Source organism: Podarcis vaucheri, assembly GCF_965113315.1.
Source record: "Podarcis vaucheri genome assembly, chromosome: 2".
Classification (NCBI taxonomy): domain Eukaryota; kingdom Metazoa; phylum Chordata; class Lepidosauria; order Squamata; family Lacertidae; genus Podarcis; species Podarcis vaucheri.
This window is the reverse complement of record NC_138760.1, coordinates 135085844-135099455: the sequence shown is the minus strand read 5'-3', so window position 1 is coordinate 135099455 and position 13612 is coordinate 135085844. Positions and strand designations below refer to the sequence as shown.

Genomic DNA, 13612 nt, shown 5'->3' with positions numbered 1-13612 from the left:
TGTTTTTAGGAGTTAACCAAATTCCTAAATATTTTACCTTTTTCACACCTCTATCTCTGTTTGTTGTTGCATTATTTCTTTTTTTTAAAAAAAAAATATTTATTACTTTTCCAACAATTTAAAAACTACAAAAACAATACAATACAATACAAAAACACTACCTAACACTGACACATTAAACACATTGAACTAACAAAACAAAACAAAAACAGTAAAATAAATCAAACAATTTCATTATCCCATCTTTCATTCACTTATTTCCACAACGTCCTCACACCTCCCTTTTTGTATTCCACTTCTGTTAATTGTTTCAGCAATTCCTTTCCATCTTCCTCTGTTTGCTATCCTATAATTATCTTAACACATTCTAACCTTATTTTTTCTTTTAATACTCTATTAATCTATTTATACTTAATTCCTTATATCATTTCTACTAAAGCCATATAACTTCATTCCAACATTTTTCTAACATTCATTAATTTTACAGTATTTCTGTAAATAGTCTTTAAACTTTTTCCAATCTTCTTCCACCAACTCTTCTCCCTGGTCTCGGATTCTGCCAGTCATTTCCGCCAATTCCATATTGTCAGAGCTGCCCTAGGTCCCAGCTCACAAAGGACCAATGCCAGTCCGTTGTTATATACAAAAGTCTTTATTGAAGTTCAGTTTGTCTTTCACATCAGCAGCGTGCAGCTCTACGTCTGAGACTCTAGACTGCCGAAGCTCCGTCTGAGTCTCCACCCCCCATACACCAGTTTAAGACTCTAGCCTTGTTCCACCTCTTCCTCTGCTCTTTCCTCCGCTGGATCCGCCTGTCAGCTGGGGTTTCGCCCTTCCTAGACTCTTCTGACGCTGAGTCCCCTGATTCTTCCCCCTGCCTCCGGCGGGCTTTAAAATCATAGAATCATAGAATCATAGAATCACAGAGTTGGAAGAGACCACAAGGGCCATCGAGTCCAACCCCCTGCCAAGCAGGAAACACCATCAGAGCACTCCTGACATATGGTTGTCAAGCCTCTGCTTAAAGACCTCCAAAGTAGGAGACTCCACCACACTCCTGGGCAGCAAATTCCACTGTCGAACAGCTCTTACTGTCAGGAAGTTCTTCCTAATGTTTAGGTGGAATCTTCTTTCTTGTAGTTTGGATCCATTGCTCCGTGTCCGCTTCTCTGGAGCAGCAGAAAACAACCTTTCTCCCTCCTCTATATGACATCCTTTTATATATTTGAACATGGCTATCATATCACCCCTTAACCTCCTCTTCTCCAGGCTAAACATGCCCAGCTCCCTTAGCCGTTCCTCATAAGGCATCGTTTCCAGGCCTTTGACCATTTTGGTTGCCCTCCTCTGGACACGTTCCAGTTTGTCAGTGTCCTTCTTGAATTGTGGTGCCCAGAACTGGACACAGTACTCCAGGTGAGGTCTGACCAGAGCAGAATACAGTGGCACTATTACTTCCCTTGATCTAGATGCTATACCCCTATTGATGCATCCCAGAATTGCATTGGCTTTTTTAGCTGCCACGTCACACTGTTGGCTCATGTCAAGTTTGTGGTCAACCAAGACTCCTAGATCCTTTTCACATGTACTGCTCTCAAGCCAGGTGTCCCCCATCTTGTATTTGTGCCTCTCATTTTTTTTGCCCAAGTGCAGTACTTTACATTTCTCCCTGTTAAAATTCATCTTGTTTGTTTTGGCCCAGTTCTCTAATCTGTCAAGGTCATTTTGAAGAGTGATCCTGTCCTCTGGGGTGTTAGCCACCCCTCCCAGTTTGGTGTCATCTGCAAATTTGATCAGGATGCCCTTGAGTCCATCATCCAAGTCGTTGATAAAGATGTTGAATAAGACCGGGCCCAAGACAGAACCCTGTGGCACCCCACTAGTCACTCTTCTCCGGGATGAAGAGGAACCATTGATGAGCACCCTTTGGGTTCGGTCAGTCAGCCAGTTACAAATCCACTGAGTGGTAGCATAGTCAAGACCGCATTTTACCAGCTTCTTTACAAGAATATCATGGGGCACCTTGTCAAATGCCTTGCTGAAATCAAGGTAGGCTACATCCACTGCGTTCCCTTCATCTACCAGGCTTGTAATTCTGTCAAAAAACGAGATCAGGTTAGTCTGACATGACTTATTTTTCAGAAAGCCATGCTGACTATTGGTGATCACAGCATTCCTTTCTAGGTGCTCACAGACTGTTTGCTTAATGATCTGCTCCAGAATCTTCCCTGCTATTGATGTCAGACTGACTGGGCGGTAATTATTTGGGTCCTCTCTTTTCCCCTTTTTGAAAATAGGGACAACATTTGCCCTCCTCCAGTCTGCCGGGACTTCGCCTGTTCTCCAGGAATTCTCAAAGATGACTGCCAGTGGTTCTGAGATCACATCTGCCAGTTCTTTTAATACTCTTGGATGCAGTTCATCTGGCCCTGAAGACTTGAATACATCTAAACTAGCCAAGGATTCTTGTACTATCTCCTTAGTTATTCTGGGCTGTGTTTCCTTTGCTGAATCATTTGCTCCAAATTCTTCAGGTCGGGCATTGTTTTCTTTATCGGAGAAGACTGAGGCAAAGAAGGCATTGAGGAGTTCAGCCCTTTCTGTGTCCGCTGTTTGCATTTCACCATCTTCTCCTCTGAGTGACCCCACTGTTTCTTTGTTCTTCCTTTTGCTACGAACATACCCATAAAAGCCTTTTTTGTTGCTTTTAACCTCTCTAGCAAGCCTGAGTTCATTCTGTGCTTTAGCTTTTCTGACTTTGTGTCTACACGTGCTGGCTATTTGTTTGAATTCCTCTTTGGTGGTTTCCCCCCTTTTCCATTTTTTGTACACATCCTTTTTAAATCTTAATTCAGTTAAAAGTTCTTTAGATAGCCACCCTGGCTTCTTTAGGCACCTTCCATGTTTCCGTCTCATTGGTATTGCCTGACGTTGTGCTTTTAGTATCTCCCTCTTAACAAACTCCCAGCCATCATGAACTCCCTTTCCTTTTAGTATTGTTGTCCATGGGATCTCACCCAGCACTTCCCTAAGTTTTATGAAGTCGGCTTTCTTAAAGTCAAGAAATTGAGTCCTAGTATGCTTGGCTGCTCCTTTCCGCTGTATAGTAAACTTCAGAAGAGCATGATCACTCGCGCCTAATGATCCTTCCACTTCTACCCCACTAACCAGGTCATCAACCTGGTTCCCGATCCGGGCTGCCTGCTGTCTCGAGCGCCTGTACATTTGAACTTGGCGCGCGCGCCCAGCCTGTAACCTTCCTCCTGACCGTTTCACTGCTCCTGTCACTGCTTCCCCCTTCGGGGGGGCTAGCTGGACCTGACACCTGGGACTCTTCCCCCCCACTATGCTCTGGTGGGGAAGCAGGTCCTGATCTCCAGCTGCTGCTTTGGGAGTCCCTGCTGGCCCCCTGTTTCTGGTGCGTCCCCCCTGGGACCCCCCTCGCCCTGACCATCGGCGCCTCCTTCTGGGAATCTTCTGATTCGCTGGAGAAGCTCATGGAATCTCTCGGGTCACTGTCATACTCCCCTATGCTGCCCTCAGATCCTTCCCCTTCGCTCTCCATCTCCTCTCTCCCCTGTGCCTCTGTCCCTGAGCCCCTGACACATATAATCCATCAACTTCATCTGCCATTCTTCCCAGGTGGGTAAATCTTGTGTCTTCCAATACTTCGCGATTGTTGTTGCATTATTTCAATCATACTTTGCTCCATATTTTTTGCAATTATTTTAGTTTTCTTATTTAATTTGAACCCTGCCACTTTCCCAAATTGTTCAATCTCCTCTAATAATTCTTTTACACTTTCTATTGGTTCTTCAATCGTTATTACCAGATCGTCTGCAAAGGCTTTAACTTTATATTAATTCTGGCCAACTGTTATCCCTTTTATTAATTTGTTTTGTCTAATCGCATTAAGAAAGACCTCCAGGACCATTATAAAAAGCAATGGCGAAAGCAGACATCCTTGCCTAGTTCCTTTAGATATTTTAATATCTTCCGTAGTCACATTATTTACAATCAATTTAGCTCTCTGTTCTGTATATATTGCCTTTATCCCATTGAAAAACTCTTTTCCCACCTCCATATACTCCAGATTTTTCAACATAAAGTCCCATGCTATGTTGTCAAAGGCCTTTTCTGCATCCACAAACATAAGTATAGCTTGTTTCTCATTCCTGGCAGTCAGATATTCCAAAATATTAATTATGTTCCTTACATTATCCTTCATCTGTCTACCTGGAAGGAAACCTGCTTGATCCTTATGAATAGTTTCTAATAATATCTTTTTCATTCCTCTTGCTAAGATCCCTGCAAAAATTTTGTAGTCTGTATTCAGCAATGAAATAGGCCTATAGTTTTTAACTTGGGTTAAATCCGAGTCCTGTTTTGGGATAAGTGTAATGAATGCTTCTTTCCACGTTTCTGGGATGTCTCTTTCCTTTAAAATATTATTCATAACTTCTTTTAAAGGTATCATCAGAACATCTTTTAACTCTTTATAATAACCTGATGTAAATCCATCTGACCCTGGGGCCTTTCACCTCTATTAGGGCATTCAGTTGGTCTTTATCTGCCGGGATCCTTTGCACCTTTTTCCCTTTTAAAAATCTCTCAATTTTCCTCATATTATTCCTTTCTTTATTTTTATATGGTTGTCTGTAAAAGTCCAAGAATCCTTTTCTAATTTCTTTCGGATTATCTATCTCTTCGCCATTCACAATGATTCTGTTAATTGTGTTCTGCTCCTTTCTTTTTTTGATTTGCCACGCAAGCCATTTGCCTGATTTGTTAGCGAATTCAAAGTTTCTCTGTCTTAACTTTTTAATATTCCATTCCACTTCTTTGTTTATTATCATTGCAAATTGTGATTGCAAGGTCTTAATTTCTTGTTTTATTTTGGAGTTATTTGGTTTTCTAATAAATTTTTGTTCATTGTCCATTATCTGCTTTAAAATTTCCTTTCCCCCCCTTTTCTCTGTTTTTATTCTTCAATGAATTCTGCTGGATAAAAAAACCTCGCATCACAGCCTTGCTTGCGTCCCATACTACGCTCATCTTTGTACCCTTGTTGCAATTCTCAACAAAGTATTCAGTTAGTTTCTTTTGTGCTTTTCCTACAATTTTCTGGTCATCCAAAAGATAACCCTTAATTTTCCATCTAAATGTTCTTTCTTTAAAGCCTTTTAGTTCCAATTTTATTGGATTATGATCTGAGATTACTTTAGATTGTATTTCAACTTGTAGTATTCTTGGAGTCAGTTCATTCGTAACCCATATTTGATCTATTCTTGACATTGACTGGTTCGATTCAGAAAACTATGTAAATGGTTTCTCCACTTGTGTTCCTTTGGTGGTGAGAGAGGTTGGGGTTGGCCTAGGGTGTAGTTGTTTGTTTGTGATTGGCTGTGGTGATCTTTGTTTTCATGTGAGAGTGGGGTGGGTCCTATACTACGCTCATCTTCTAGTATATATGGGATTATATGGAGTATTTGGCTGGCAATGTAATATGCTTCTATGTTGGGGATTCCCCATCCTCCTTCTGAGGTGGGGAGGTCAGGTATTTGGGGCTTATTTTTGTTTTTTTATGTGAGAAGATAAAAGAGTGTAGTTTTCTCTGCCCTCTGCGGAGTTGTGTTGGGGGAATCCAGATTGGGAGGGTTTGGAATAGGTAGGTTAGTTTTGGGAGGGTATCATTTTGATCATAGCAAAGTTTTATTAATTGACCTTAGTGTTGTCCATATTGTGTTTCCTTTGCACTGAAATGAACAGGGTGGAATAATGTAATTAAAATACTGCCAAAGCAGACAGCGAGATGAAAAACAGGGTGTTTGATTTTTGGAAGCTGAACTGCAGCAGGATGGAAACAGAGGCGCGAGCCACAGACACGGAAATTGAAGAAGAAGAAGAGTTTGGATTTGATATCCCGCTTTATCACTACCCGAAGGAGTCTCAAAGCGACTAACATTCTCCTTTCCCTTCCTCCCCCACAACAAACACTCTATGAGGTGAGTGGGGCTGAGAGACTTCAGAGAAGTGTGACTGGCCCAAGGTCACCCAGCAGCTGCATGTGGAGGAGCGGGGAAGCAAACCCGGTTCCCCAGATTACGAGACTACCGCTCTTAACCACTACACCACACTGGCTCTTCTTACTTCCCACACAATGCCTTCTTACTTCCCAGAAAGAAGCTAATTCTAAGTCCGAAGAGAATGTTTAATTTAGAAGAAACCCGCTCCCCCTGCCTCCGTTTTGAGCCTTACGTTTTCCATCTCCATCCCACATTGCTCAAGAAAGGACCTTAGGAGCTTTCCTGCAGCCTGAGAGACGGCTCTGTCTTCCACTGTCAGGTTGTCAATCGCCTTCAACACGACTTCGTTGATCTGGCTGGGCGTGAGGTGCTCCCCAAAAGCCTGGCACAAAGAAGAAAGAAGAGGGAGTTTTCTTCTGCTCCACACTCTGACCACGTTTCAGTAGTCCAAGGGTGCCTTCACAAACCAAGTGAAAGACATCTCCACTCTGCCTTGAGAGGGTTGAACTAAGTGACCCCCGCGTCCCTTCCAACTCTACAATTCAGTGATTCTATTTATGTGTTTATTTAAGTAGCTGAAAGATTTTACAACAAACAAAACTAAAAGTCAGGTGACGCCTTGCTATTTTCGATCCACATCTTAAATTGGTTATGACATTGGAACATGAAGAGGTTCAATCTAAAATCAGACTAGAAAATTTAAAAAAAATTCTCGCAGGAACAGAGAGGGTGAATAATAGTGGCTATCCGTTATATAACCAATGCCAAACAGACTGGGTGGGAACCTGCCGGCTGTGTGCTTAGTTCTTAATATACAACAAAAACACCCACCACAAGGTTGGCATAGTTCACTGGCTTGGCCGTGCCTCGTGAAAGATGCTCCGAATGAGTCCGCTTTCCCTATTCTTTTTCCGCCCTGAGGAGCCCCTGCATGGTTCTCTCTCCTCCCCGTTTTAGTCTCACGAGGCAGGTTAGACTGAGAGACTGGGACTGACTGGTGAGTTTCAGGGCTGAGGGGGGATCTGAACCCTAGGTCTCCCAGCACCTGGTAGAATTTCAATAAGTAGAATTCTGCATGCAGTTCAGGCTACCGGGCACTTGTCTTTGAGCAATTGATTCTAATACAATGCATTTCTGAATGTTATTTACACTAATAGCTCACACATGTATTTTTTTACACACTGTTTGGCATTGCGAAATTCAAGGACATGTGAATTTCAAAGGCGGGTTGTGTTTCAGTTCTCCTATTGTTTCTGAAAGCCTCGATTTGATAGTTTGGCTTCCAGTGTGAACTGCTCTGAATCTCTCCCTCATCCCTAGAAGGCGTGGGCTGCCTGAGGGCAGGCTGAAGTTGGTGGGGCAGGGCCCCATTGGCCCGAATGAGCAAATCTTTGCTAACTGGGAGTGGCTGCGGTCTTAGCAATAAAGAGTACAAAAAGCCACCCCTACCTTGGCCACTTTTGCGATGTTGAAGTGGAAGAGGGAGGGCCCAGGGATGAAGAAGTCTTCTCGGACCCATCTGACCATGTTGCCTTTCTTATTTTTATTCCCCCTCTTCTCCAGTTCCTTACCTAAGCAGCGTTGGGTTTTGGAATATGCATGCAAAAGAAACCAGCATTAGTGCTCCCTGCTCAAAACCTCCAGTTTTCCCACTGGGACCAACAAAAACAATTATTGATTTCACCTCAAAAATTATAATTCAGAACTGGGAAAAAGGTTCAGAAGGGGACAACCAAAAGGACTGGGGTGCTTGTGGAGCTGGTTGCAGCATTTGGGGGGGGGGTCCATTTAGAAAAACGGCGAGGAAGAGGAGACACAATGTATGGCATGGAGAAAGTGGAGAGAGAAAGCTTTCTCTCTCACCGTCAGAACATGAGAACAACTGGACCTCCAATGAAACTGAAGTTTCAGGATGGTCCTTCTTCTTGCAGTGCACAGCTAAACTCTGGAACTCCCTGCCACAGGAGGCACTGATGGCCACGGACCAAGATGGCTTTCAAAGAAGATGAGGCAAATTCATGGAAGAGAAGGCTACCCATGGCTATTAGCCAGGATGGCTATGCTCTGCCTCCATGGTCAGAGGCAGGAGTAGAAAGAGCTTGAATTCTGCTTGCTGGATTCCCACAGGCATCTGGTCAACCCCTGTGGGAACAGGATGCTGGACTGGGCTGGGCCAGAAGGCTTTTCTGATGTTCTTCAGCAGTGAATCCCTCCCCCAAGACTGCCCTCTCGTCTCTGGCCAACAGGGTGTTGGCGTTAGGCCAGTGCTGGCACGAATTCTGGCCCTCCTGAACTCCCTGATCAACCCCAGCAGCAGCCAGCATGGGCAACACTCAGGGATGATGGTAGTTGGAGCAGCCTCTGGAGGGCTACAGACCTCCCACCCTGCGGCTTACAAGAAACAAGCCATTTCCCAGCATCGCCCTCACCCATTTTGGATATCATGATGTAATGGAGATGGTACAAGGCCTCCGCTGACTGCAGGCCAATCTCCTTCACGTTGTCTGTGAGGTGAAGGGACAAGAGCGCCACCAGCCTCCCAAGAAGGGGGAAATCCTGGGATACCTAGGAGGTGGAGAGAGAGAGATGCACAGTCAGCCCTCGTCCCACAGAGCCCAGCAAGAGAAAACCTAGCACCTAGCTCTCCCATTACCCTGGGGGATGGGTTGGTGGTTGGGTCTGGTTTGTTGTTGATCTGTCCTGGAGTGTCAACACAAGGGGGCTTGTGAAGAAGGCACAGCAGAGACTGTACTTTTTGAGAATTCTAAGGAAAAACCATCTTCCGCAGAAACTGCTGCTTGCCTTCTATCACTGTGCCATTGAGAGCGTGCTCACTTATGGCTTATGTGTGTGGTACGGAAGCTGTACTACCCGGGACAGGTTGGGGTTGTGCAGAGTTGTTAAGGCAGCAGAGAGCATTGTTGGCTGCCCACTCTCCACCTTAGAGCAGATTTATGCCACAAGGTGCCATAGGAAGGCACTGGACATAGTAAAAGATCCATCACATCCTGGTCACTGTCTCTTCGAGCTCCTGCCGTCGGGACGGAGATACAGGACAATGAAGACAAGAACGAGCCGTCTTAAGAACAGCTTCTTCCCCAGAGCGATCTCGGCCCTGAATGGGAAGCCTGGACTTTGAAAGTCATCTAATCTTCCTTGCTGTATTATACTGTATTGTTTTAATTAGTGTTTTTATAGTTGTTTTGATTTTGTGTGGAGTGCCCTACCTGGGTGGATGGAGCAGCCAAGTAATTTCGTTGTCCCCGAGAGGGGGCAATGACAATAAAGATGTTGTTGTTGTTGTTGTTGTTGTTGTTGTTGTTGTTTTGTTGATGATGATGATGTATTTAGTGTATAAGGAGTTTTTGTTTTTGTTATTAAAACCTTGTTTAAGTTATTTTTGAGTCCCTTTTTAATGCATGGTCTCCCCAGCAAGCTCTCTGCAGTGCTACTATACTGCAAATAGCTAACATCTTTGGTTATGGGCCCAGCTGCTGAGTGGATGACTGCATATTTTTGGACTCTGAGAAAGGTTTGAAAACTCCTTCTCCTGTTAGTGTAGTTTCTGTGGGTCTGGAAGAGTTCCAGAATGGTTGACCGGGTTCCAGAAGCCGAGAAGGCTCTGGTGTTCCCACAGTTAACAGATGAGAACTATAGTTTATGGTCTTTTCGGGTGGAGGCGCTTTTGACCTCTAGAGAAGTATTGACCTATGGACTTCCGGGTTAGCGCAATTGGCTAATGGCGGATTCCCTCCGAGCTCCGGAGGGAATCTGCTCGACAGGGGCTGGGTCTTGCCGCGCCAGCAACGCGGGGACCCTTAAAAACCACGGGCGCGGATGCCCGTGGACATGGTGACTCGGCGGGCACCGTTAGCGCCCTCCCAACCCGCGAAGGAGCCTTTTTAAAGGCTACGGAACGGGGGACGGGGAGTGGCGCGGTGCTGTGAGTCTACTGCTTCCCCTGCCGAGCGAAGCTGCATGCCATTTGTCGGAGAGCGCTGACATCTTCCTTTAAAAAATTTGGACTCAAAATCAAGAACAACAACCCGTGAGTAATTTGGAAATTGGACTAAAATTATTCTTTTTTTGTGGATCTGGCACGAGCGGGGGAGGTGCAAAGAGGAAGTCCGTCTCCCCCCCCCCATTGTAAACAGTTTAAAGCAAGGATTTGCCAACTAAGGTTGAGAGAAGAGCTGTGTTTTTTTCCTGATTGGATAAAAGTTATTAATTTCCACGGATTTAAAAGTCTAAGTTACTGTGCTGGAGGACAAGAGTTTATTTGCTTTGATTAAGTGCCACTTTTCCCGAGACTGGGAGTAACCCGTGAAAGGAGCCTGCTGAGGGTTTACAGAAGATTTTGACAGCTGTCAAATTAGCTGTCAAAGTCGAAAAAAACTGAAAGTTTTGGTTTAGCCGGTCATATCGTTACAAGGTATTGAAAGTAAAGAAAGATTGATACAAATAAATTTGACTCTTGGATTGGAAGTGAAAGGAATACTAAGTAACCAGAATCCCTCTAGAGGGGATTCACGGACATTACAAGAATGGAAATAGGTCGGAAAATTCTGGCAGATCTGGATGAGGTCGTCTTTCTCATGGGAAAGCTGCGAAAGATGTATGAGCAAGGCCATGTTTTGTCTACAAGTCCTACAAAACCGAAGTCAACAGTAAATATACCTTCTGAGCTGGAAAATGACTTGATGTTCAAAACACAGGCAGCTGGACAAGAAAAGAAACCAAAGACTGAAGAGGAGGAAAAGATACTTGCTGAACAGGAGGAGCAGAAAGGAGGGGCAGCCGAAATGTCACAGAAGGTAAACGATAGCCGGAGGCCTGTCAAGATGGCTACAAGCTCAACCAAGGTGGAAGCTGGAGTCTTTGGGATATTTGGATTTAAGAAACAGAGCTTGAGCTCCACCTTTAAACAAGTAGGCTTGGCTGGAAGGATCATGGACATTATAGAGAGAGTGCCCCTTCGAGTTTGGGTGTCAATCATAAGGGACTTTCAAAGAAGCCGGCTGAAAGGGACTGAGAGAGATTTGAGAGCCTCGGACGTAAGGTCACCAGCCTAAATAGATGGACTAGAATCATAGAATCATAGAATCATAGAATCATAGAATCATAGAATCATAGAATCATAGAATCATAGAATCATAGAATCATAGAATCATAGAGTTGGAAGAGACCACAAGGGCCATCGAGTCCAACCGCCTGCCAAGCAGGAAACACCATCAGAGCACTCCTGACATATGGTTGTCAAGCCTCTGCTTAAAGACCTCCAAAGGAGGAGACTCCACCACACTCCTTGGCAGCAAATTCCACTGTCGAACAGCTCTTACTGTCAGGAAGTTCTTCCGAATGTTTAGGTGGAATCTTCTTTCTTGTAGTTTGGATCCATTGCTCCGTGTCCGCTTCTCTGGAGCAGCAGAAAACAACCTTTCTCCCTCCTCTATGTGACATCCTTTTATATATTTGAACATGGCTATCATATCACCCCTTAACCTCCTCTTCTCCAGGCTAAACATGCCCAGCTCCCTTAGCCGTTCCTCATAAGGCATCGTTTCCAGGCCTTGGACCATTTTGGTTGCCCTCCTCTGGACACGTTCCAGTTTGTCAGTGTCCTTCTTGAACTGTGGTGCCCAGAACTGGACACAGTACTCCAGGTGAGGTCTTACCAGAGCAGAATACAGTGGCACTATTACTTCCCTTGATCTAGATGCTATACTCCTATTGATGCAGCCCAGAATTGCATTGGCTTTTTTAGCTGCCGCGTCACACTGTTGGCTCATGTCAAGCCTGTGGTCAACCAAGACTCCTAGATCCTTTTCACATGTACTGCTCTCAAGCCAGGTGTCCCCCATCTTGTATTTGTGCCTCTCATTTTTTTTGCCCAAGTGCAATACTTTACATTTCTCCCTGTTAAAATTCATCTTGTTTGTTTTTGCCCAGTTCTCTAATCTGTCAAGGTCGTTTTGAAGTGTGATCCTGTCCTCTGGGGTGTTAGCCACCCCTCCCAGTTTGGTGTCATCTGCAAATTTGATCAGGATGCCCTTGAGTCCATCATCCAAGTCGTTGATAAAGATGTTGAATAAGACCGGGCCCAAGACAGAACCCTGTGGCACCCCACTAGTCACTCTTCTCCAGGATGAAGAGGAACCATTGATGAGCACCCTTTGGGTTCGGTCAGTCAGCCAGTTACAAATCCACTGAGTGGTAGCATAGTCAAGACCACATTTTACCAGCTTCTTTACAAGAATATCATGGGGCACCTTGTCAAATGCCTTGCTGAAATCAAGGTAGGCTACATCCACTGCGTTCCCTTCATCTACCAGGCTTGTAATTCTGTCAAAAAACGAGATCAGGTTAGTCTGACATGACTTATTTTTCAGAAATCCATGCTGACTATTGGTGATCACAGCATTCCTTTCTAGGTGCTCACAGACTGTTTGCTTAATGATCTGTTCCAGAATCTTCCCTGGTATTGATGTCAGACTGACTGGGCGGTAATTATTTGGGTCCTCTCTTTTCCCCTTTTTGAAAATAGGGACAACATTTGCCCTCCTCCAGTCTGCCGGGACTTCGCCTGTTCTCCAGGAATTCTCAAAGATGACTACCAGTGGTTCTGAGATCACATCTGCCAGTTCTTTTAATACTCTTGGGTGCAGTTCATCTGGCCCTGGAGACTTGAATACATCTAAACTAGCCAAGTATTCTTGTGTTTCCTTTGCTGAATCATTTGCTCCAAATTCTTCAGGTCGGGCATTGTTTTCTTTATCGGAGAAGACTGAGGCAAAGAAGGCATTGAGTAGTTCAGCCCTTTCTGTGTCCCCTGTTTGCATTTCACCATCTTCTCCTCTGAGTGACCCCACTGTTTCTTTGTTCTTCCTTTTGCTACGAACATACCCATAAAAGCCTTTTTTGTTGCTTTTAACCTCTCTAGCAAGCCTGAGTTCATTTTGTGCTTTAGCTTTTCTGACTTTGTGTCTACACGTGCTGGCTATTTGTTTGAATTCCTCTTTGGTGGTTTCCCCCCTTTTCCATTTTTTGTACACATCCTTTTTTAATCTTAATTCAGTTAAAAGTTCTTTAGATAGCCACCCTGGCTTCTTTAGGCACCTTCCATGTTTCCGTCTCATTGGTATTGCCTGTCGTTGTGCTTTTACTATCTCCCTCTTAACAAACTCCCAGCCATCATGAACTCCCTTTCCTTTTAGTATTGTTGTCCATGGGATCTCACCCAGCACTTCCCTAAGTTTTATGAAGTCGGCTTTCTTAAAGTCAAGAAATTGAGTCCTAGTATGCTTGGCTGCTCCTTTCCGCTGTATAGTAAACTTCAGAAGAGCATGATCACTCGCGCCTAATGATCCTTCCACATCTACCCCACTAACCAGGTCATCAACATTGGTTAGGACCAGATCTAAAATGGCTGTTCCTCTTGTTGCTTCTCCCACTTTCTGGACAATGAAGTTGTCTGCAAGGCCAGTGAGGAATCTGTTTGACCTTATGCTCTTGGCTGAGTTTGACGTCCAACAAATATCCGGGTAATTGAAGTCCCCCATTACTACTATCTCCCTTCCTTTTGCATG

General features: G+C 44.4%; 1 protein-coding gene across 1 annotated transcript in view; it reads right to left on the bottom strand.

The window, feature by feature from the left end:
• Window positions 1–5507: 5507 nt before the first annotated feature.
• The window catches only part of LOC309526257 (uncharacterized protein), a gene marked incomplete at its 5' end in the record, with an annotated part of 35411 nt that continues 27306 nt past the window's right edge, over window positions 5508–13612 (bottom strand). The window contains 3 exons of the mRNA XM_082212169.1: window positions 5508–6408; window positions 7476–7597; window positions 8456–8591. Of these exons, the coding sequence (XP_082068295.1) occupies window positions 6217–6408; window positions 7476–7597; window positions 8456–8591 (450 nt within the window). The 3' untranslated portion in view covers window positions 5508–6216. The remainder of the gene's footprint in view (window positions 6409–7475; window positions 7598–8455; window positions 8592–13612) is intronic.